General features: G+C 40.0%; 1 protein-coding gene across 1 annotated transcript; it reads right to left on the bottom strand.

The window, feature by feature from the left end:
• Window positions 1–8,610: 8,610 nt before the first annotated feature.
• Window positions 8,611–24,312, bottom strand: LOC116180487 (lysophosphatidylserine lipase ABHD12-like). The gene is made up of 6 exons (XM_031500489.1): window positions 24,103–24,312; window positions 23,918–24,036; window positions 23,579–23,872; window positions 9,121–9,368; window positions 8,915–9,076; window positions 8,611–8,865 (listed from the first exon to the last, which is right to left on the bottom strand). Exons 1-6 carry the CDS (start codon window positions 24,186–24,188, stop codon window positions 8,710–8,712), a joined length of 1,065 nt encoding a protein of 354 aa, XP_031356349.1. The 5' UTR covers window positions 24,189–24,312; the 3' UTR covers window positions 8,611–8,709.
• Window positions 24,313–24,483: the final 171 nt, after the last annotated feature.

The following is a 24,483-nucleotide window of genomic DNA, read 5'->3' as shown; positions in this document are numbered from 1 at the left end:
GGCGGAAATCAAGCTCGCTGCAGTGGCGTATCTGCGGGAAGTAGGACGAACTTCATACCTTTGGCTTTCCAACGCCATCTCTTCGATATTTTTATTACCCCAACGTTTTCTTTGACCTCTTTTTATAACCTCTAACAGTGATAAATGAAACTTAAAGAGGGCATATTGTGAATTGTAAGGATAGCAAAGGGACTTGAAAAGCTGTTAGTGTCACTAACAATTTTTAAGAGCTTCCAAAAAGCCTTAAGGGGTTTATCAAAGAGCCTAAGAGTCTTTAAAAACCTTTTCAAGAAAGTTTAAATTCAAGGCCAGGTCTAGGATCTTCTAGAGAGCTCTTAAAAAGCATACTTATATGCGCTTTTAAAAGTGTCTTCAGAGCTTTTGTGAGTCTTGCAGTCGTAGGCCTTTAAAAGAGGCGGTAACAGTATCCGAGAGCGTCATGGTCTCTTCTTACAATGTTCTCGAGTTCCCAAGGTCGTTTTTCATAATCGTTAATCATTTTTTAGTGTCTAAGGCCTTTAACGGGCTTAGTCTTTAAGAACGAACCTTTGAGTTAAATGAACTTAGATAAGACTCTAAAGGCCTAGAGAACTTTGGGAAACATTTCTAAGAGCTTGCAAAACTCTCCAAGCCTACTGAAGGCTTTTTAAAACTTTCTAGAAACATTGAAAGCCTTTAATTGAATTTTCAAAATCCTCAAGAATTCATATTAAAATGTTTATTACGTTTTAGAGATGTTTAAAGAACGCCACAATTTTTTAAAACTTGTATGAGTCTTTAAGATCGTCTAATAAATTTTCAAAAAGTTTTCAAGAGTATTTTAAAATCGTATTGAAGGGTTGAAAGGGTTTCAAGAGTCCTCTTATTGATCTTTAGGGTCTTTCAAAATGCTTCAGTGTGGCTTAAAAGGCGCTATGAATAGTGTTTAAGGGAGTACTACATATGTTCTTAATAATATGCAAAAGCTCTTTAAAAACCCTTAAAAGTTAATAGTTTCCGAAACCTTCCAAAGACCTCCAGGAGTCAAAGTCCTCTAAAGGCCTTCTAAACGCTTTCCAGAATTTTTTTCCAGATGTAACGGACTGTTACAAGTACAGCTGGTTCGCCGTAAAAAAAGCCCTTAAAAACCGTCTAATGCTTCTAGAGCCTTTAAAAATCTTTTTCAAGGATCTTTAAAAGGCTCCTAGGACCTTCTAGTTGCGTTTTAGAGGAGAATCTTAGAATCCCTGTCTTTAGTGGCATAGAAAGCCTTCAATTAGCTTTTAAAGTGGTCAAGAGACTCACCGTACAGCTTTGAATTCTCAATCGAAATAATTTCTAAGAGCTTTCAAATGCTCCAAAAATTGCATGCTAATTTTTAGATACTTTTAAAGGTCTTTACAAAACATTTCAACATGTTTAAGCATATCCATGAATCTTTAAAAGGTCTTTTACAGCCTTTGAGAGTTTTTAACTGACTTTTAAAGCTTTTGAAGCTCCTTAAGAGCCTTTAGAAACACTTAGTACGCCTTAAAATTTATTTTAAGCCTTTCAATGCTTTCATCGATCCTTTAGAAACACTCAAAAATTTTATAAGCGTTCAAAGTTTTTAAGGGCGCTACCAAAAGCCTTAAATGGTTTTCCAGAAAAAATAATCATTGCAAAATAATAGTGCCATTTACATTATAGCCCTTAAGAGGCTTTAAAAAAGGTGAATACCGAAATAGAAAATAGAAATGGGCATGGTGAGAGGTTGTGAGAACTATCAAGGATCTTTTGTAGGTCTTCCAGCGCATTCGAAAGGTCTTCTAGAGGTCTGGACAGCCTTGAATTGGTACTTTTTAAAAATTAATGAGCCTTCAAAGTCGTTAGTACCCTTTGAAGAACTTTAAAGAGCATGCGGATCACCAGAAATGTCCAAGGCTCAACTAAAATTTTTTAAAGCTCTCTAAAAAGAAACGTTTAGGAATGTCCATGAGTTTTCGAAGGCTTTCATGAATCTCCAAAGACCTTGAGAACATCTAAAATGGACTTTTAGAGTCTTTGAAGGTCCATAGGAGCTATTCAAAATCTTTAAGACGCTTTAAAGGTGTTTAAAAATACGCCTTGAATAGCTTTAAAGGTTTATATGAGTTTTAAAAACCTTTAAGGGCTTACATTAATTTTTAAAAACCTTTAAAGTCGTTTATGGGCCTTTAAAAGCCTTTAATAAAGTATCAAAAGCTTCTAAGGACTTCCAAAAGCCTCCAACAGTAAACTAAAATCACGCAAAGGGTTTATAAAGTCTTTAAAAGGAAACCGTTAGGAATAGCCATAAGGTTTTCAAGAGTCAACAAACGTTTTGTGGCGGCCATCAAAGCCTTTAATTGCCATTGATATTTTTGATGCGCTTTAACAGTGTTTAATTGTGTCTAAGAGTGCTTATCTCATATTATATGGACCATTATTATGGATATCTTTAATAGTCTTTTACAGTTTTTGAGAATATTGAAGAATTTTAAGAATTAATAAAGGTCGTTAAAAGCCTTTCAAAATACTTAAGAACAGAATTTTTACTTATTTATCGTTCCTTTCAGGATCATATGAGTCCTTAAATACCTGTAAAATCATGTATTGGCCGTAAGAGCCATTGATAAATCGCCAATAGTTTCCAAGGGCTGTGAAAAGCCTCCAAGAGTCAATTAAAATAGTATAAAGGTTTTTTAGTCTTTTATAAATTTTTAGAATATGGGCGATCAAAGGACTTTTGGAAGGGCTGAGAACCTTTTAGAGCCTTTAAGGACCTTTGAAAGTCTCTAAGATTCTTAGTATCAATTGAAGAACCGATAGGTATAGTTCTTAAAAGCCTCTTTTAGGTTCTTATGGGTATTTAAAGATCTTGAATAGTCATACGAACATCTGAGAGCTTCCAAAAGTCTCCAAGATTCCGTTTTCTAAAGGATTTTTAGTATTTTAAAATAAACATTTTTAATGTAGAGGTCTCAACATCTCTTAGTCAACTAAAAGCTCTTGTAAATGCTTCAGAGTAATTAGGAGGCTTATTACATTTAAGAGTATTTAAGACGTTTTGTGCTCTGTAAGGGTCGATAATCTCAAAGGGTCTTCTAGATTGTTTTAGAGTTCTCCTTTTTTAAAAGCTCAGCCATGCACCTTTAAGGGTTTTTAAAAAACTCCCGTTGAGTCAAGTAGTAACACAAAGCAGTTTTCAGGAGCCTTTACTATCCCTTAAGGACATCTAAGGTTCATTCAGAACTTTAAGAGCCTTGAAAACCATTTAAACCTTGCCACATCCTTCAAGGGGTTTTCTTTGTTGTTCTTTTCCCAACATGGGAGTCCTTAAGTGTCTTCCGGATGTTGTAATGGTCTTCTCGGCCCGTGAGTAACCTTACAGGTTCTCACGAGCCGCTTAGGATCTTTAAAACGAAACCTTCAATATCCATTCGCTCTGAAAGGTTTTCAAGGGTCTCCAAGGTCTTTTAGAGGCGTTTAATTAACTCGATCTTTGGAAGGCCTTTATAACGCTTTAAACGTACTTATTTAAAAGGCACCTTGAGCAGTGTTTAAGGGTAAACACTTATACAGTGCGTTCGAGATAAGAGAGTCACCTCAATATCTCTTTTATTTGGAGAGATACGAAAAATGTGTCAAATGTAATTTTATATGTGACATTACGATTTATCTGATCACATCTTCAAACTTCCGGCATCACTTCCGGTTTAACCGGAAATCGATGCAACTTTTGTTTTTCAAATGCAATGCCTATATTTTTTACAATGCGCTTTGATGGTCTCTAATTGCATTTAAGGGTCTTTCAAGAACTAACAAAGGTCTTGTAGAGGATTTGAGAATCTTTAGTTGACCTTTAAAAGCCTTAAGAACCTTAAAAGATTGTTTTAAAAAATTCTTAGTAAGTACGCTTTGCATGTTCAAGAGCTTGTAAGCCTTAAATGGCTTAGAAGTTTACATGGATCTTTAAAGGTCTTAAGAGTCTTTATAAAAGTGTCTAACAAAAGTGTTGTAGTATTTATATAATTAAACATTTTTAAAACTTACAATGCATCTTATAGGCTTATCCAAATTGGACAATGAATATACCCTTAAAGATTATTAAACGCGTTTAAATAACGACCCTCAAACACCTTTACAGACCATTAGGCCATTAAAAGTCCGTGGAAATAAATTGAAAGTCTAGTTATACTCGTCTACTATAAAATACTTCGTAAATCCGAAGGTCGTCTTGCCATTCTTAGCGCTGTATTATTAGTGCTTTGTTATTAAGTAAATACGAGCTTGTTGGGTGAATATTGTACTTTGTTATTATACGTTCTGGTGGCAAAACATTAAATTATAGACTGCAAGTCTCCACAAAGGCACAAACATAATACATGACCACTCAAATCAATAATCAATTGCATGAAAAACTTCTAGCTCGAGTTTTACTTTATCTCGCGTCATTTGTAAACGTTTTAAAGTAGCGTCAAGTCATTGGAATGAAAGGCGCTATTCTCTTTGGTGTTCTTTTCGCAATTTACAATTCGCAACTTGGAATCAGTGCATCGTCGCGATGGGTAGGGGAATGTGGCGCGAAAGCCGTTGAAATGGTTTTTGGAAAAAAACCCGTTTACTTCGTTTGCTCTAATAACTTGAACCATCTTTTACCGTTTCATGTAAGTAATAGCAAGATGCATGTTAACCCCATCACAAACAAGATGCCTCGTCTAGGATGGCCTTTTTACAATTTCGTAATTCAAGCTACTAACTTAAGCATATTGGAGGACGCCATTACATATTTGGGACTAACCGCATATCATATGCTCAGCGGGCGATTTCTAGTGATAACCGACCACAGTGATTTAGTTAAAGCGATCTTGAAATGGTTTTGGAAGAACAACTCCGTCTACGTCGCAGTGTTGGTGATCGACACCAAAATCCACACGAATTCGCTCTTATTTACGGGAGATCCGAACGAACTATTGAATTACTGCGGCAACCAAACAAACGTGATCCACAACCAAAGTTGTATAGGTTCATTTACGGACACAATTCCTAAAGCCACCAGAAACTGTAATGGCTGCCCCGTAACTGTCAGTATGCTAATTAAATCACGATACGACTTTGATCCGAGAGAGTATACCTTGAATATTACGCAGGAGATATTAAACATTTCTTTCATCGATCCTGTTGGCAACACTTCTCCGAATGTATTTGCCGATTCGACGCTGACAATTAATATCTTTCCATATTTGCGTATCAGTCATGTGTTTGCAAGAGACAACGTTGTGTTCGTCGTCCCTCCAACAGATAAGATATCTTATATTGAGGTTTTGATTGTTGCCTTCAAGAAAGAAGTTTGGCTATCGATTTTTCTGACTTCTGTGTTATTCTGCCTGACTTGGTACGTTATTTGTCGATTTAAGGTGAGCCTGTGTGCTATCATACTAAACACGGTCAGAATCACATTTTGTGGCAGCTCCAATTGCATTCCCGACTGTTCAACTGCAAGATTCTTAATCATGTGTTACATAATATACAGCATACACATACAAACCGCGTACCTTGCGGAATTAATGAGGTTGTTAGTGTCGCTACCGACGGGAAAACACATTGACAGCTTAGACGAGTTGACCAGAACAAATCTTTCCATTTGGTTAGATGTTGAGTCCGCGCACATGTATGAATTGCATCTGCTTTACGTAATAGACGAGTTCAATAAACGATTTCATATAAAAGGTGACCCGCGCAACTTAACAAAGAGCTGGTATGCTGATAAAAGTTTCTCATTCGCCGTACTTTTCAAGACATTGCAATCGATTGAATTGAGCCTGCAAGTATCCACTCCACCTTATTTTGTTGAGAAAAAAATGTTGCCAGTTGTCACGAATGTATTTATGAGTATGGACCACGTTTACGTTATTGATAGTATGGACGTGATTATTGATAGACTGACTGAAAGTGGATTATACGAAAAGTTGGATCGGGATAGAACGTTCCACGCAGAGGCGAAGAAGAGAACATTCATTTCTGAGGAAGACGTGGTGGCTTTTTCTTTTGAGCACCTCAGTGGTGCCTTTGTAGTATTCGGTTTTGGGTTGTTATTATCTACCACGGTGTTTTTTGGAGAGCTAATTGTGCATCGTTTTACGAAGTGATATACTGTGCATTGCAATTGAAATTGTCGTTTGTTCACTAACTTTTAACATTGAAAAATGTGTTTGCGTGTAAAAGCACAGGTTGTTAATAAATAAAAATTATAAAGTTCCAAATTATTTAATTCCAATTAAATGGAAGGTCTGTTACCGAGAATTTGTTCCACTGGAAACTAAGTTGAAATTAGGAATTGTTACTGTGGGTATATAGAAACTATGTTTTTAGAGCACGTTGAAATGTTTCCCCCCCCCCCCCTTCCCAGCGAGGTCCCCTAAAAGGTCTGTGCGGTCGGAGATCGAGATGTTCTGTTGACCTTATATTATGTATACGTGGTGACATATTGCATATATGATTCTGCTCATATACAGGTGCCTGAATGTAACTTTATCGCATTCAAAAGCCGGGTGCCTGTACGTCGAATATATATATATAAAAGCACTTGAAAATTACCCCCCCCCCCCCCCCGGTTGACTGTCATTATTCTGCAGCCTTTTTAAACCTCTGTAGGATCTTTTATCGTGAAAATCCTTCACCGTTCTTTAAAAAATTGAAATACGTTTCTAGAATTTTCCCAACGCTTCTACTTTTTTACTTTTTAGAAATAAGATATTAAAAATGCCCATGGGTCTTCGAAGGTTTTCAAAAGTCTAAAAAGGTTTTCTATAGTGGCAATTAATTGACTTTTAGAGCCTTGTAACGCTTACTTAGGTATAGTCTTTAAAAATCTAAAAATGTTTCAAATACTCGCAGTTGGGTTTTAGAGGAGAATCTTTCATAATCCGTATAAGTCTTTAGCGGCCTAGAAAGCCTTAATTAGCTTTTAAAGTGTTTCCGAACGTCTTCTAGAACCCTTGAGAGCTTTTATTTTACTGTTAAAACTTTTGAATCTACTTAAGGGCCTTATTTTAGAAACCCTTAGTATTGAGAAGACAAGCCTTTCAATGCGCTTTTACGGATCATTTAGAAACTATTAAAGAACTCCAAAGAGTCTTCCAGAAACATTAATATGGGTCAAGAAAATTCGAAAATAAAATTTTCATTTAAATTAGACCCCTTAAGGAGCCTTAGAAAAGGTTTAGAACGTTTAAATGACTCTAACAGCCTTTCTTAAAGCTAAGGGCTACCAAAAGTCCCCAAGAGTCAACTGAAATCTTTTTAGTCTTGAAAAACAGACCTGAGTTTTTGAAGGTTTTCAATAACCTCCAAAGGCCATCTATCAGTCTATAAGTGCTATTAAAAATCTTTAGGGCGCTTTATAGGTGTTTAAGTCCCCCGAGTTCAAATAAATAAAAATGCAATAATACAAACAAAAAATAAATAAAATTTACAAGACGCTTTGAATAATAGCGTTTAAGGGTTTACATCAGTTCTTCTAACCCTTTAAAAGCTGCATACATTTTTAATAAATCTCTAAAAGACTCTTTAAGAGCCTTCAAAAGTAAGAAATGTCTGAAGCCTTTTTAATCTTTAAAAACAAACCTTTAAGAGTGTTTCGAATGTTTGCAAGTCTCTAAAGGTCTCTTGGAGAACCTTTAATTGAATTTTAAAGCCTTTGAAAATCCTGAAGAATCTCTCTTATTATGTTTCTAAGGGTATCAGAAGTTTCCAAAGAGTCCACTCGTCTAAAGGTTTTTTAGAGCCTTTAAAAAGAAACCTACTAGAATATCCATGAGTCTTCTAAGGTTTTCAAGAGTCAACAAACGTTTGCCGGCGACCCTCAAAGCCTTTAATTGGCATTAAAATTTTTTTGTGAGCTTATCGATATCTTTAATAGTCTTTAAGAGCTTGCAAGGGTCGCAAATTGTCTTCTTTTCCAAAATCTTTTAGAGATTACTCTATTTTTAGAATCGAGCCTTTGTGAATGTTTGAAGAATTAAGAATTGAAGGTTTTTTAAAAACCGAACCTTTACTCAATAATCTTGGAGCATCATATGAGTTCTTAAAAACCTTAAAAGCTCTTATCGGTCCTTAAAAGCCCTTAAGAACCATTGATAAATCGCCAACAGTTTATCTATTACTACTAAATTATTATTATAAAGGCTTTTTAATCTTTTTATAATTTTCTTAGAATATCCATGGGCGTTCAACTGTCTCTAAAGGTCTTTTAGAGACTCTTGCTGACTTTTAGAGCGTTTGAAAACCCATGCGATTTTTTTAAATTCTTTAGTATGCTTTAAGCGAGTTTAAAATACTTTTCAATATAGTTCTTTCTAAGCCTTTAATAGTCGCTAATAACTTCTCCAAGATTCAAAGTCTTCTAAAAGCCGAAGTCATCGGGAGACTTATTACGTTTAGGAGCCTTTATGACTTTTTGAGTCGGTAATCTCGAAGAGCCTTCTAGATTGTTTGTCTTCGTTCTTATTGGCTTTTGAAATCTCAAGCGGGTTTTGTGAGTCTTTAAGGGTTTTTAAAAATAATAAAAATCCGTCGAGTCTTCCGGGGGTTTTCTTTGTTGTTATTTTCCTACAAAAATAGTTCTTTAAGTAAACCAACAAAATATGTAAATTTATTAGAAAAATACAATCGAATACTGCCATTATTAAATAGGTAGGTACCATTTGACAAAAAAATACTATATTAACTTCACTTTGCACAATCACCAACGAACTTCTTTATCAGGTCACTTAAATGGGGTGCACGCCATATGTTGGTGTGTCCATATTGTTCCCCTTTATCAAAGGGATGAAAGTGAATCTCTCCCTGCGTAGGCATTCGTTTTTCTTTGGCACTCTGATACAACTAGAAAACAACAAGAATAACAACAGAACTGATACGTTCACTACCATACCTTCCGTCCCAGTTTGAAAGGCACTATCATATCGTCTTTGGCGTGCAATATCAAAATTGGACAGTCCACGTTGTTGATATGCTCGTCTGTTTTAAACAGCAACTTATTCTCCTGCACGGCGTCCAGAACCGTGTACGAAAACCAGGGAAGGAATTGTAGCAACTGCAAGAATGACTGAGCAGACAGTCGTGCGTAGCACACCTTACCATAATAAAGGGGTACAGCTTCATTTCGTCACGCAAGTTATTGAAGGGACTTTCCAAAATGAGGCCGGCCGGCCGCAGGTTTTCGGCGGCTGCCAGAGCCAGCATGTGCGTCGAAATCGCCGTGCCCAACGAGTGTCCCCAAATGAATACGTTGCCGGTTGCTCGCTCGCGTACCCACTTGAAAACGAACATGCTGTCGTTTACCACTCCTCTTTCGCTCAACGTCACTCGGCTCGAGTCGCCGTAATCTACGATCAAACTCAAAATTTGTTATTCAAGCTTTTTGGAGGCCTTCTAGATCGTTTGCAAAGCTTCAGAAGGATCTACAAGGTTCCGAAAAAACTGTGTGAAAAGGGTCTAACAGCTTTGGAGAGTCTATTAGTCCTTCTAGACCGTTTTTAAGGTCAGAAACGTAGAGAGTCTTGGAAAGTTTCTAAGAATTCTGAGAGGAGACTAGAATTTTTTTGTACACCTCTTTCCATGTCCTTTTCGTAGTCAAGGGAGCCCATATTGTTCTAGAATCGAAGGGCTCAAACAGCTCTGCAGAGTGAGTAGGCGAATTATATTCCCCTGATAAATGAGCTTCATTCGTATTCATGTTAGGGAACTACCCCCTCGTTTGGTGTAGCCAGAACCAAGAGCAAAAATGTTTAGAGAAAGTATTAGCTTATGTACTAGGAATTAGCTTATGTACTAGGAACAGAAGCACATCTTTGCATGCTATATTCTCCTGATATAGATGTTTTGGAAAGTCTAAACCAAAATAAGGCGTTGAAACATTCATGAGATTAGGAAAGGATCTCTTCGTTTGTTATGTTGTCATGGTAACAAAATGTTTGTGTACCTATTAGGAGCAAAAATGCCTTTTCTCGCATGTTACCCTCCTGTTACAAAACGTTGCAAAAGAATAAAATGAAACGAAATGTTGAAATACATCCCACCCCTCCCTGAGGTTTGAAAAAAATTATCAAAGTCCTCGTGTGAGATCGAAGGGACTTCAGCGCATTTTTGTGTGGCAGATCAGTATTCTATTAGCGACTTTTGACTCAACCATGAATAAAAGATCTTGTCGAAGGAAACCACATTCCCTTCCGACGTCCCGTTCACCCGCAATTCGCGTTTGAAGATTTGACTCCACCATCAGTAAGATCGTGTCGGGGGCTACCACATTCCCTTTGACGGTACCCACTTCCGACGTCCCGTTCACCCGCAATTCGCGTTTGAAGATTTTTCTCCACCATCAGTTAGATCTTGTGGGAGGCTACCACATTTCCTTTTTCGGTGCATACTTATATTACACCCACATTTTGGTGGATCTCGCTAAAAACCTTCCACAAGATAGTACTTAATTTTTGGGGGGCACTTCTCATTGCTCGAGCTTCTATTGGCGACACGAGAAAGAGAGACATTATTATTATTATTATAAAAGGTCGTTAATTTCGCCCCTAGGCCAAAAAACAAAATTCCCCCACGCAGGAGTTGTGCGCGTTTACAACATCTTTCCGACGACACCAATTTGAAAAGAATCGGACCAAAACTGTAGTAGAAGATAGTGTAACGGAAACGCTCCAGACATGACGTCGCCTTTGGCGCTCTGGAATTTTCTACGCGCGCGATAGTGGGATTTGTAATAATTCTAGAAAGATTAATGAAGAAAATTCTAGAAATATTCAAGAGAAGTTCGAGAAAATGGAAGAAAATTCTAGAAAGATTAATGAAGAAAATTCTAGAAATATTCAAGAGAAGTTGGAAGGAAATTCTAGAAATTTTGAAGAGAAGTTCGAGAAAATGGAAGAAAATTCTAGGAAGATTAATGAAGAAAATTCTAGAAATATTCAAGAGAAGTTCGAGAAGTTGGAAGAAAATTCTAGAAATATTCAAGAGAAGTTCGAGAAGTTGGAAGAAAATTCTAGAAAGATTATCGAAGAAGTCTCTAAATCAATTGAAGAAAAAGTTGAAGATAGAATTACGGAAGTTTCCAAAACATTTAAAGCAACATTCGTTGAGATTGAGCACAAGTATGAAGAGCTGCGCGAGCAATTCTTGCGACTGACTACGGAAAAGCGTACTAGTAGTGCCCCAGATGAATTACTGATGGACCGTCTTCTTGAGGTGCCACAGCCTACTCATTACAAGAAGGTTGACCCAGAAACAAATACAAGAGTAGAAGGCGACGTTCAGCAAGCCCGAGTAAAGCCACCTACTTTTGATGGTAAGATTCCTTGGACCACGTACGTTCGACAGTTTGAAGCAGCGGCTGCGGCAAATAAATGGAATCTTCAAGACAAAACTACAGCCCTGATTCTTGCTCTGAGAGGAGATGCTCTGGATGTGTTGCGGACTATCCCCGAGGATCAACAGAACTTCCAACAAGTAGTAGCGCGACTCGAAATGCGATATGGCGATAAACACCTTCAGCAAGTTTACTATGCCCAAGTCAAGAACCGAATGCAGAAACCTGGAGAAATTTTGCAGGAACTTGAAGCGGACATCGCTAGACTGATTCGATTGGCATACCCTACGGCACCGGAGAGCTTTCTTGATCAACTGGCTGTACAAACATTTATCGATGCCGTTCGTGATGGAGATGCCCAGCAGGCTTTGAGACTGGCTAGGCACGACAAAATTGAGAAAGCTTTGGCCCATGCGGTAGAATTCGAAGCCGCCAAGAAAGCTAGTCATGGAAGTGCGCGAGTACGTATGGTGGAACCTCGCAGTGACAGCCGGGTAAGAACCATCGAAGAGGAAGGTGGTTCTGAAAGTTTTGAAGAAAAGGTCAGTAAAGTAGTGGAAGAAAAGGTCAATAAAGCAATACAGTCACTGGCAAAGAAACGTGAACCACGATGTTGGAATTGCGGCGAGATTGGACACGTTCGCCGCAACTGCCAAAAAACCATTACAGCAGCCGGAAAACTAAGAAAGGTCGACAGGAAGGGGCTATCGTCGACCTGCAGAAACAAAGCCCCGATCTTCACTGTAAACATTACGTCGTCTGGAAAAATTCTGAGTCTGTACATCGACGGCCGAGTTAATGGAGAAGACAGATCCTTGCTAGTAGACACAGGTGCAACAAGAACTATTGCAAGACCAGAGTTATTGAAGAATCATTCTCGGATCTCATCTTCGACCGTGCAGTTTAAAACAGCAACTGGTGAAAGAATAAAAACGCACGGAGAAATACAAATGTCTGTCACCATCGGAAAGACCACCATCAATCACCAGGTGCTAATTGCTGATATTTCTGATCAATTCATCTTGGGGATGGATCTTCTTAAGAAACTCGGAGCTGTGTTAGACGTGAAAAAGGGCGTGTTAAAGGTCGGCGATGAAGAACTCCCTTTCCATGAAGACAAAGAAGATGTTATCCGCCTGCTAACCACTCATGACGTCATTATACCCGGACTTAGTGAAAAAATTATAATGGCCACTTTAGATGGATATTGTCGCCAGGAAAGCCTACGGATAGTCGAAGCACTAAACGAAAAGGAATTTCTAGTGGCTAGGGCTCTGGTAAAAGTTCAAAATGGCGTTCCGATTCGAATTATGAATTTGAAAGATGGTCCTGTTAAGCTAAGCAAACGAACTGTAGTTGGACAGTGTGTGCCCATCTCGGCTATTCGCTCTGTGAGATCGGAAAATCTATCTAAAGGAAAGTATCCAAGAGAGCTGATAGACATGGTCATTAAAAACACCCCAGATTTGGACAATAGACAACGACAAAAGGTGAAAAATATGCTTGTGGAATTCCGAGATGTGTTCGCGGTAAACGACCAGGACAAGGGCAAGACAAGCATAGTCACCCATAAAATAAATACTGGCAATTCGCAACCGATTAGACAACAGCCAAGGCGACTCCCATTGGCTAAACGAGACGAAGCGGAGGAGATTATTAGAGACATGAGAAAACAAGGTGTCATCGAGCCATCGTATAGCCCTTGGTCATCACCGATAGTGCTTGTAAAGAAGAAGGATGGCTCCACAAGATTTTGCGTTGACTACCGTCTATTAAATTCGGTCACTAAGAAAGATAGCTATCCACTGCCAAGAATAGACGACACCTTGGACACTCTATCTGGAGCCCAATGGTTTTCCACACTCGACCTAAAGAGTGGTTATTGGCAAGTGGGGATGGAATCGACAGACCGAGAGAAGACCGCGTTTTCTATAGGCTCTGGACTTTGGCAATTCACAGTAATGCCTTTCGGATTGTGTAATGCCCCCGCGACGTTTGAGAGACTTATGGAAGGAGTTCTAAGGGGACTAACGTGGCAGACATGTCTGGTATATTTGGATGATGTAATTGTCGTAGGAAAAACTTTTGAAGAACACCTAAAGAACCTGAGAGAGGTGCTTGGACGATTACGAGAGGCCAATTTAAAACTAAGTCCCAAGAAATGCTTTATGTTCCAAAAAGAAGTTAAATATTTGGGGCACATCGTATCTCGTGATGGTGTTACAGCTGACCCAGAGAAGATTATAGCGATTCAAGAGTGGCCGATTCCTGAGAACAAGCACGAGATTGGAAGTTTCCTCGGTTTGTGCACCTATTATAGACGATTCGTGAAAGGATTTGCCAACATTGCCAAACCATTAATAAAGTTGACAGAAGAGGGCAATGAGTACGAATGGAGTGAAGACTGTCAAAGAGCTTTCGAACATCTCCGACAAGCTCTTACTAGCGCACCTATCCTTGGCTACCCCAGAAATGAAGGAAAGTTTGTGCTAGATACCGATGCCAGTAACACCGCCATTGGAGCTGTTCTCTCTCAATTGCAAGACGGACAGGAAAGAGTCATTGCCTATTTCAGCAAAGTACTGTCGAAACCCAAGAGGAATTATTGTGTTGCATGCGAACATTTCCATAAGTACCTTTACGGCCGCAAGTTCCTGATAAGGACAGATCATGCAGCGCTAAAGTGGCTCTTGCAGTTCCGAAACCCAGAAGGACAGGTGGCAAGATGGTTAGAACGTCTTCAGGAATATGACTACGACATTGAACACAGGGCTGGAAAAGTTCACAATAATGCAGACGCTTTGTCAAGAAGACCGTGCAAGGACAACTGCACACATTTTCTAAAATAGAAGACAAGATTGGCCATCTGCGACGAACAACTGTAGAGAGTGAGGAATGGAAGCCAAGCGAAATCAAAACGGCCCAAGAAAACGACCCAAGTTTAAAAACTGTTCTGAATTGGATGCGCCACGGACAATGACCAGACTGGCAAGACATTAGTGCCACAAGTCCTGAAGTAAAGAGTTATTGGGGCCAATGGAATAGCCTGACTCTGAAAGACAACCTGTTGTATAGGACCCTTGAAAGTGAGGATGGCACCGAATCGACGCTGCAATTAGTAGTACCTAGAAGCAAAGTGTCGGAAGTATTGCGAAAATTGCATGACGGCGCTTCCGGAGGACACTTTGGTATTACGAAAACGTTGCAAAGGGTACGTGAGCGGTTCTATTGGGTCAACAGTAAAGAAGATGTCCGGCGATGGTGTCAAAAATGTGAGTTATGTGCTACTGGAAACGGACCAGTTTCCAAGAAGAAGGCACCCATGAGGCAGTATAACGTTGGTAGTCCGATGGAACGAGTTGCTATCGATATCGCAGGACCGTTTCCCAAGACAGATGGCGGAAATAAATATATCCTAGTCGCTATGGATTATTTCACAAAGTGGACTGAAGCTTACGCCATTCCAAACCAAGAGGCAGCAAAAGTTGCAGAAGTGTTGGTAAAGGACTTCTTTACACGTTGTGGTGTTCCTATAGAAATCCATTCAGACCAAGGAAGGAACTTTGAATCGGCTTTGTTCCAAGATGTTTGTCGATTGGTAGGAGCCAATAAAACCAGAACAACACCTTTGCATCCTCAGTCAGATGGAATGGTTGAGAGAATGAATCGAACGATGGGTAAATATCTTTCAAAAGTCGTGGCAGAACATCAGAAAAATTGGGACCAGTACCTCCACCTGTTCCTTATGGCATATCGATCAGCCGTCAACGAGACCACGGGTCAGACTCCTGCCTGCCTTATGTTGGGTCGTGAACTACGCCTTCCATGTGATCTCGAGTTTGGGCGTAAACCCCATGAAGAATATGTCGCAGGTGAAAATTATGTTGACCAACTAAAGGCGAAGATGAACGACATTCACGACTTGGCTAGAAGTCATATTCAGATTGCCAGCGATCGCATGAAAAATCAATACAACCTCCGCTCGGCCAATGAAACTTTTGAAGCTGGAGATCTGGTATGGCTGCACAATCCACAGAGACGAAGGGGTCTTTCTCCCAAGCTACAAAGACAATGGGAAGGTCCATATGAGGTGATCAAGAAAATAAATGACGTGATATATCGTATCAGAATGAACCACCGGAAACCGAAAGTTGTCCACATTAATCGACTCGCACGATATGCCGGATCCAACAACAACGAAGACGTTAGAGGTATTCGAGAAGAGGAACGCAGCTTTGGGATCGAGCCAAACTTTAACGATTTTATGTCAAATTACGCCCAGCGGAAGAAAGCTCGATTTGGCGTTACTCAGGAAATTGTCAAAATATTTTTGAGCTTCCGGTTAACGTTTCCATCGCCCATTGTGTCGCCGAAGACCTTCGCATGGGTAGAGGTATAGCTTCCGTATTCCGGAAAAAATTTGGAAGAATAGACGAGTTGATAAAGCAAAGACCACGAGTGGGTAAAGTACTGCGCTTGGAAGATAGTCAACGCTCTTTGTTCTATTTGGTTTCAAAGAAAACGTCAGAAGGCAAACCCACCTATGAAAACCTCTGGTCTGCTTTAAAAAGCTTAAAGAAACTCATGGCATACTATGACATAAATAGCTTGTCGATCCCGAAGATTGGATGTGGTTTAGATGGGTTGGACTGGAAGATAGTGCGAACCATGATCGAAGTGATTTTTAGAAACACTAGCGTTCGAATTACAGTATGCTGCTTCAACCCACAGGGAACGACCCTCCGCAAAACTGTGGACTGTTACTTTTTCAAGAAAGGTGTTTGTCGAGCAGGTTCTGACTGCAGATTCCGACACGTGGCATTAAAAAGTAAAATACTAACGCAGTTTCTGAACGAGACGTCCAGAATTAAGAAGGGGGCAGTGTAACGGAAACGCTCCAGACATGACGTCGCCTTTGGCGCTCTGGAATTTTCTACGCACGCGATAGTGGGATTTGTATAGGAATATTCGAGACTATCCGGTGTTTTAGTTTTGTTTAATAAATATTGATATAAATCGAACCCGAATTTATAAATCACGTTACAATAGGAAAAAACTGAAAAACCTTCACGTTAGTATACTACGCTCGAGAACGACGCCCAGATGTCGCCAACCCCACATCATGTAGCCCTGTCCCCAAGGTTTACAAATTACACGGCCTTGTAGATACACGTAAACCCGTTGCCTTTCTACAAGAGTTCTTCTACGCGCCCACATTTGCTGCCAGCCAGCCGACCAGCCAACCAGCCAGCCAGCCAGCCAAAGTGAGATTAAAAGCTACTTTTTACAAATAAATTTGCAAAAATGCGCTAAAAACCTCCACACCTACCCTGGTACCCACTTACAAGGGTTTTCCATTATAATACTCCGTATAGTAGAAGCGGTCATAACTTCTCACACATTATGTTCTCCAGACACACGATTTTTAAAAATTTAAGGCAAGCTAAAGCGTTGAAATAGCCTGGAGATGGAATAAGATTTGATCCCTCATGTTTTCTTGGTAGGAAAAAAAATTACAAGAGTTTTCCAGATGACACTCAGTGTATTAGCTCAATTCTATTATAGATTACAAACCTCTTTTTGACGATAAAGTGTTCAGTGAGACATTGAAAAACGATGCGCAATCCGTTCTCCAATGAACGCCATTATAGATAATACCATCCCAAAACAGAATACAATAAAAATTCCATTCAAGTGCTCCAAAGATAGCGCCACCACTTCTTCATCTTGCGGCAATTCCCTTCTTTTGGAGTCATCGTAAGAACTTCGATCTCTGTCTAGTTTATCGTACAACCCGCTGTCAATTAATCTGTCGATGATTATGTTTAGACTGTCGATAATGGAACCACTTCTTCCATATGCAAAAGTCTGCATCAAAGGAGGTAAAATGTGTTTATCAATGAAATAATTTGGAATACGCAATCGTAAATCCAGGGCCAGTGCGTGTAGTGTTTTCAATGGAATAGCGATAGAGAAATTTGGACGTGCAGACCAACGCTCCAGTAACACACGAGGATCGTGAGATCTTATGGGACATGACCTTACCACTATCTTGTCGTATATTTTCCTAATTTCTGGCACCATGTGGCTATTGCTCACGTATGTGGCACTAGAATCCATACACATTGGAATATCGGCCTCTAGCAGCTCCTTTAAATTGCGAATCGGTTGTCTTCTTGGAGGTGAACTCATCAGGCGCATTAAATTTGAGACGTACGCTGTTTGTATGTGCACACTGTATATAATGTAGCACAGAATTACGAATCTTAATTTTGAAGATTGGGTAATGCGACTGGTGCTTCCAAAGAGCGTGATCCCAAAAGTCTTCAAAACAATTTCGCCCAAGCTCGTTTTGAATTTGTCCAAAACGTACCAAGCCATGGTAAAAATTGCAAAAATCACCGAAACTAATATCCAAACTTCCACATCAAAATTAACTGCCAAAATTTCCAATGCCGAAATCGCATCTGTTGGTGGAACTACCCACACCATGACGTCCCGTATATACACGTGACTCATACGATTACCTTTGCCAATAGCGGAAATTAGTACTCCATCGTCTACAGTAATCAAGACGTGTTTTTTTTTTAGGTTTGTTTAAAGAGACGTTCAACATTTCAACGGCGACCACAATTGTAAAATTCTTACGATGCAATTTATCCAAATGTTGCGTAAAATAGGTAAGGTGACTAGTATGGAATTCGATGGAACATCCGTGGTGATCTCTTATAGGGTGTGGAATCGTGTCTTCGATCGCTTGGTCGCAGTTTTGTGCCTGGATTGTGTTCGGGATAATGCCGCAATAGTTCTCAACATCCTGCGGATTTCCCGTAAATAAGAACGATTTTGCATCTTCATCCTTGTCGATCACCAAAATCGCCAGATACGTAAAGCCATAACGCCATAGGAACTCGAAAATCATTAAAACGTGCCGTACGTGATCGGTTATAACAAGTAATCTTATCTTGTAGAGCTCAAACATACCCCCTATACTTATGCCGTTCAAAAACCAAACACATCTTTTTAAAGAATCAAAATTGTTTACTTCGAATATGTAATTGTTGAAAACCGTCCTGCTGTTGCCAGGTATGCGATGATTGATGTTAATAACAACCCTTGGGTTTCTTATATTGGACGGTAATAGGTCCATACTTTCGTTGAAAACGCAGTGAAGGGTTTCGTCTCCAAAAATGGTTTGGATCACTTTTTCTACACATATCTTCCACGGCGTCGGATTATTTTTCAATGAAATGTTACATGTGCTGCTTATTAAGAAAGATACAAAAATAACACATGGTGCAAACGTTGTAACTTTCATTGTCGTGGTATTACAATACGCAAACTGAATCGTTAGGCGCTGAGTGACAAATTGAACATACTCATATATTGCGTGGGTATACACGCGAGCTAATGTGTTTACCTACTGTATACACTGCCACCACTTTACGGCACAATCACTACCTTTTAGTACTTGTTCAGTAAAGTGCTTTTTTTCATGAACTTAATGGACATCGCATTAGTGATACGATCGATAACTGCCGGAGCGAAGGTCGCCGTTTCAATAATCGTGCTTTTATTTCATATATCGTTTAGAATTTTATACTTCGTTCATTATTCAAATAATTAATTAGAGTATTCCGGCACCAATTTGACGAATTTGTTGGAACTGCGAGATATAAAATGTAATGGAGCCTTATTTGCTCATCTGTTTACCGACTGAAACACATGTTTTTAGCCATCTTAATATGTAAACCAACACATTGCAAATGGGTTGCCAAAACAAATTAAGTCAAAGATATCCCTAATTTCTTCTGGTTCTATCACGTGGAGAAAGTGCATGCGCGCTCTCTTACATTCGATGCGACATTCTCTTTCACACAAAACAATACACTCTCTCGCGCGCTAACTTCAAATTGCAACCGGATTATTTCCGTGTGAAAGAGAAGGACGCATCGTAACACGCATGCGCTCTCTTGATGTGACAAATGGATCGACATATAGAAATGAACTGCGCGTGCCCTTGCTATAAGCGCGGATACTGCAGGTGAGAGAGAGAGGGGAAAACCAAGAGGCAAAGCTCTCTCTTATTACGGTTACGCATCTTATTCGTTCTTTCAATTTAATTTGTATGCGACCAACGGAAGCGCGATAGAGAGAGAGAGTTTTCCTTTCTGTCTCACCTGCAATATTAGCGCTTAGTATTGACACATATGTCGATGGATAGACGCAGACAGAAAAATTAATTATATTCATTTTAATTAAAGGTAGGTAGTCTTGATTTAATTTGTTTAGGCAACTTGATTCCTTCGTAATTTTGAAATCGCCAGCGCGCAAACAAAATGCAATTTTGCGCAAACGTACGCAAACGGTCAAAAGGAAAAAAAACCGACAAATTTGAAAAATGGGGGACCAGTATGGAATTTTGTATTTGGAATAACTCAAAAACGAGGGGGCCGCGAACGAAGATATTGGGAGCGCAAACATGCGCAAACGAAGCGCAAACGATCACAAGAAAAAAAATGTCAAATTTGTAAACATGGGGGGCAGTCGTGAAGTTGCCCCCCCCCCCCAAATTTGATTCCTTCGTAATTTTGAAACCGGCGGCGCGCAAACAAAATGCAATTGTTGGCAAACGTGCGCAAACGAAACGCAAACGATCAAAAGAAAAAAACAGCCAAATTTGAAAAATGGGGGGCCAGTATGGAATTTTGTATTTGGAATAACTCAAAAACGACGGGGGCGCGAACGAAGGTATTGGGAGTGCAAACATGCGCAAACGATTCCTTCGTAATTTTAAAACCGGCAGCGCGCAAACAAAATGCAATTGTGCGCAAACGTAGCGCAAACGATGAAATGGAAAAAAATGGCAAATTTGAAAAATGGGGGGCCAGTATGGAATTTTGTATTTGGAATAACTCAAAAACGACGGGGGCGCAAACGAAGGTATTGGTAGCGCAAACATGCGCAAACGAAGCGCAAACGATCACAAGAAAAAAAAAATGAAATTTGTAAACTTTGGGGGCAGTCGTGAAGTTGGCCCTCCCGAATTTGATTCCTTCGTAATTTTGAAACCGGCAGCGCGCAAACAAAATGCAATTGTGCGCAAACGAAACGCAAACGATCAAAAGAAAAAAACCGCCAAATTTGGAAAATGGAGGGCCAGTATGGAATTTTGTATTTGGAATAACTCAAAAACGACGGGGGCGCGAACGAAGGTATTGGGAGCGCAAACATGCGCAAACGATCACAAGAAAAAAAATGTCAAATTTGAAAACATGGGGGGCAGTCGTGAAGTTGCCCCCCCCCCCAAATTTGATTCCTTCGTAATTTTGAAACCGGCAGCGCGCAAACAAAATGCAATTGTGGGCAAACGAAACGCAAACGATCAAAAGAAAAAAACCGCCAAATTTGGAAAATGGAGGGCCAGTATGGAATTTTGTATTTGGAATAACTCAAAAACGACGGGGCCGCGAACGAAGATATTGGGAGCGCAAACATGCGCAAACGAAGCGCAAACGATCACAAGAAAAAAAATGTCAAATTTGTAAACATGGGGGGCAGTCGTGAAGTTGCCCCCCCCCCCCAAATTTGATTCCTTCGTAATTTTGAAACCGGCGGCGCGCAAACAAAATGCAATTGTTGGCAAANTCAACAAAACTATTAATAAATAAGAAAGTTGATATTGCGCAGCCTGCGCATCGTCAAAATATTTTTTTGATCAGGTGCCAGAGCCATATGCTAGCGAATGCAAAAAGAACGAATATCTTGGAAACTGTATGAGTAGTTAAGGCCTCGGACAGACGGACAGGCGGACGGACAGAGGAAGTGGCTGCAACAGCGCACCTAACTTAGTTGTAAAATGCGCTAAAAAGTCATCGTGTTTCATTCCTCTGACATCGTGACTACAGGGACCCCGGAGGTGGGCTACTCAGGCTTGTCAGACCCTCTTCATACAGAATAGAATGTAAGGATATATTGGGAGCGCAAACATGCGCAAACGAAGCTCAAACGATCACAAGAAAAAAAAAAGTGAAATTTGTAAACTTTGGGGGCAGTCGTGAAGTTGGCCCCCCCAATTTGATTCCTTCGTAATTTTGAAACCGGCAGCGCGCAAACAAAATGCAATTGTGGGCAAACGTGCGCAAACGAAACGCAAACGATCAAAAGAAAGAAACCGCCAAATTTGGAAAATGGGGGCCAGTATGGAATTTTGTATTTGGAATAACTCAAAAACGACGGGGGCGCGAACGAAGGTATTGGGAGCGCAAACATATGCGCAAACCATCACAAGAAAAAAGTGAAATTTGTAAACTTGGGGCGCAGTCGTGAAGTTGCCCCCCCCCCCCCCCAAGAATTTGATTCCTTCGTAATTTTGAAACCGGCAGCGCGCAAACAAAATGCAATTGTGCGCAAACGAAGCGCAATCCATTTCAATCATGAAAACTATTATGCTTTCTAAAGTTGGGGGGCCAAGTTCACATAGGTGACTTGCGTGAGATCTTCTTGGAAGGTAGTACATTTATACATCAAAACCGGGTTGGAAACGCCCAGCTTCGTTTTCTGTTAATAGTTTCAGGATCCTTACTGCTTGATATGGTGCGGAAGTAGTGCTCGCGAGGGGATTCGAAGTCCCGTTCGTAGAAAAACTTTTTCTTTGTGCCCCCCCCCCCCAACTCCTGAGCTTCTTGTTTCAACGGTAGGCTTACAGTACGGTATGGAGGTCATCTCTATTCCCTGTTGTTGTTTCTTGATACCTTCACCTTCTCTGGCATTGTTCTTTTTCGCCGATAGTGTTACCTTTTGGTTTTCCAAAAACTTCATCAGCGCGCTCTAGTACGCGATGGAGACCGGAGACGGCCGTACATCAGACGCAGACCCAATTAGTAATAGAATTTCCCCATAACAATACATGGAATCGAATGGTAAGCTGGGACCAAGGTACATCTCCTTTTATTCCTTATCGCCGGTGACTAATCCCTAATCGAATTGATAGCGACCTGATGGCGCCTTGATAACGTTCTAGAAAATTCGCTACACTCTGAAGTTAATTCAGGGATTGTGTTGCTAGTGTCCAGTTTTTGAAGCAGTTTATTTAAAATTCTTATGGTTTGTATTGAAGAACGAGGCGAAGCCATGAGCTTACAATTTCGTAATTGAGTGAATCGATATTGTATTCTGTTCTTAAATTACATTATATCCTCGGGTTATGAAACGTTGCAGAAAATTAAAAAACACTCCCCATGAGGTTAGAACGTTCTCCTCAACCTTCAAGACCTTCTGTGAACTTTTAATGAAATTTGACAGTGCGAAGGAGTTTTAAAAGAAGTTTTATTGATATTCATAACTTACCAAACGTTTCATCTCATGGAGTTCGCGTCTTTTTGGTAGCCTTATTAGAACCTAGCAATAGACCTTCGGAGAGTCATTTAATCTTCGAATCTTTTAAGGCTCTTTGGGAGTTTTGAGGGTGCATTTTATGGTCATTAAAAACTTGTACAAACCTTCCTAAAGGCCCAGAAAGTCTACAAGGCTCTGAAGCCTTTAAGAGTTTTTATATATACCTACTTACTGGTGTATAAGTCTTCAATATCTGAATCTTCAAATTTAAAACCCGGGCCTCAAAGAATCTTCAAATGCTCTCTTCAAGGTGTTGCAATTGTCCCCTTGACCTTTTAATAGCCTTAGAGCGTCTAAGCCATTAGAAGAACCTTTAAGCTCTTAATAACCTTTGAATTTTGAAGAACCTTAAGCCCTTTATAAGCTATAAAGGGTTATAAGTGCATTTAAGGATCTTTTTAAACCTTTGTGAGTTGCTAAAACCTTCAAAGGCCTCCAAATGTTTTAATCTTTAAAAAATCAAAGAACCTTTAAAAACCTAAAGTAATGTTCCATGTCTTAAAGAGACTTTAAAAGGCTTTATTGGTCTTTAAACGCCTTCACGAGTTAGAAAATGTTTTGTCATCTAGAGAGCCTTATTGATCTTTAGGAGCCTTCACGAATTTGGAATTGGTAATGGTCCAGCATGCCTTTAAAGGCTCTTTACAACTCTTAAAAAGTCTTTGATACCAGAATCATCAAGAACCTTTAAGACTATTGACACTTTAGACATACCAAGTGCATTGTAGTCCTCAAAAGCCTTCCAAAGAGTCACCGAGTCTTTAAAGGCATACCCCGAGTCATCAAATGAGTCCTCTGAGTGAACCTTAAAGAGCTAACTTCACTTACCGCGATAGTCGAACGCGATCACATGAAACTGCCTCCTCAAAATCTTGTACAGCTCGATGCGGTGCGAGGCCGACCTATTGCCCGCGTTGCCGTGATGGTAAATCACGACGTCTCGACCGTCGCCCAGCAACGAACTGTGGTCTTTACCCTCGCCCCAGTCCCTCGACTCGTTTTCGGGGGCGACGTACCACACGCCTAGAGTGACGTCGTCGTCGGTCCTCAAGTGGAAGTGCGAGACAGCAGTCAGACCGCATCTCGACGGGTATTTCAAAATCGATTGAGACGGGTAGGCGACTGTAACGGATGGAGTGAGGTGCCGCTCGGATCGGGCTCACTTACCGAAGTTTAGGAATATCGTCGACTGCTGAAATTGGTACGAGTACTTGTAGGCGAGCGGGCCCAGGAGAAATACCAGCACGAAGACGACCAGAAGCGTATTTAACGTGCACAACGAAATTCTACAATAAAACACAGTGTAGGCTACTGAGGGGGTGGCCGACGAACAAAATGTGCGATCTACTTACACGTTAAGAAAGTGCAATGAGAGTGTGAGGGTAAGCAAAATGTAAGGGGTGCTAGGAAGAAGCGTGTTGACGAGCATTTTGTACATCACTGCGTTAAATTAGGATGATACAGCAACTTTCCTATTCTAAGGAAATACCTAATTAGCAATTACTGCAGGTGAAAATGAGGTAATTGACAACATTGCAACGCATGTCTCAGGTGTGGAAGGCGCAATGACCAATAGCAGAATGCCCCGTGCATGCAGTACAAGGTAAAGGTTGCTTACGTGTGCAATAATTAATTAATTAATAACAAATTAACAGTAAATTAATAATAAAACAAAGTTCAAGTGTTTACAATCCAAGTTTGAGGTTAGGAGCTTCCTTCAAGGTTGTTTCCGT

Source organism: Photinus pyralis, unplaced genomic scaffold (assembly GCF_008802855.1).
Source record: "Photinus pyralis isolate 1611_PpyrPB1 unplaced genomic scaffold, Ppyr1.3 Ppyr1.4_LG9, whole genome shotgun sequence".
Lineage (NCBI taxonomy): Eukaryota > Metazoa > Arthropoda > Insecta > Coleoptera > Lampyridae > Photinus > Photinus pyralis.
The sequence above is the reverse complement of the archived record's forward strand: the minus strand, read 5'-3'. Positions and strand labels throughout refer to the sequence as shown.

Bases quoted from the DNA above. Each gene is read 5' to 3' on its own strand.
- LOC116180487 (XM_031500489.1), bottom strand. From the start codon at position 24,188: ATGTACAAAATGCTCGTCAACACGCTTCTTCCTAGCACCCCTTACATT. The intron at 24,037-24,102 runs GTAAGTAGATCG...GTTTTATTGTAG, and splicing joins TCATTGCACTTTCTTAACGT to AATTTCGTTGTGCACGTTAA. The intron at 9,077-9,120 runs GTAAGGTGTGCT...TCATTCTTGCAG, and splicing joins AGCTGTACCCCTTTATTATG to TTGCTACAATTCCTTCCCTG.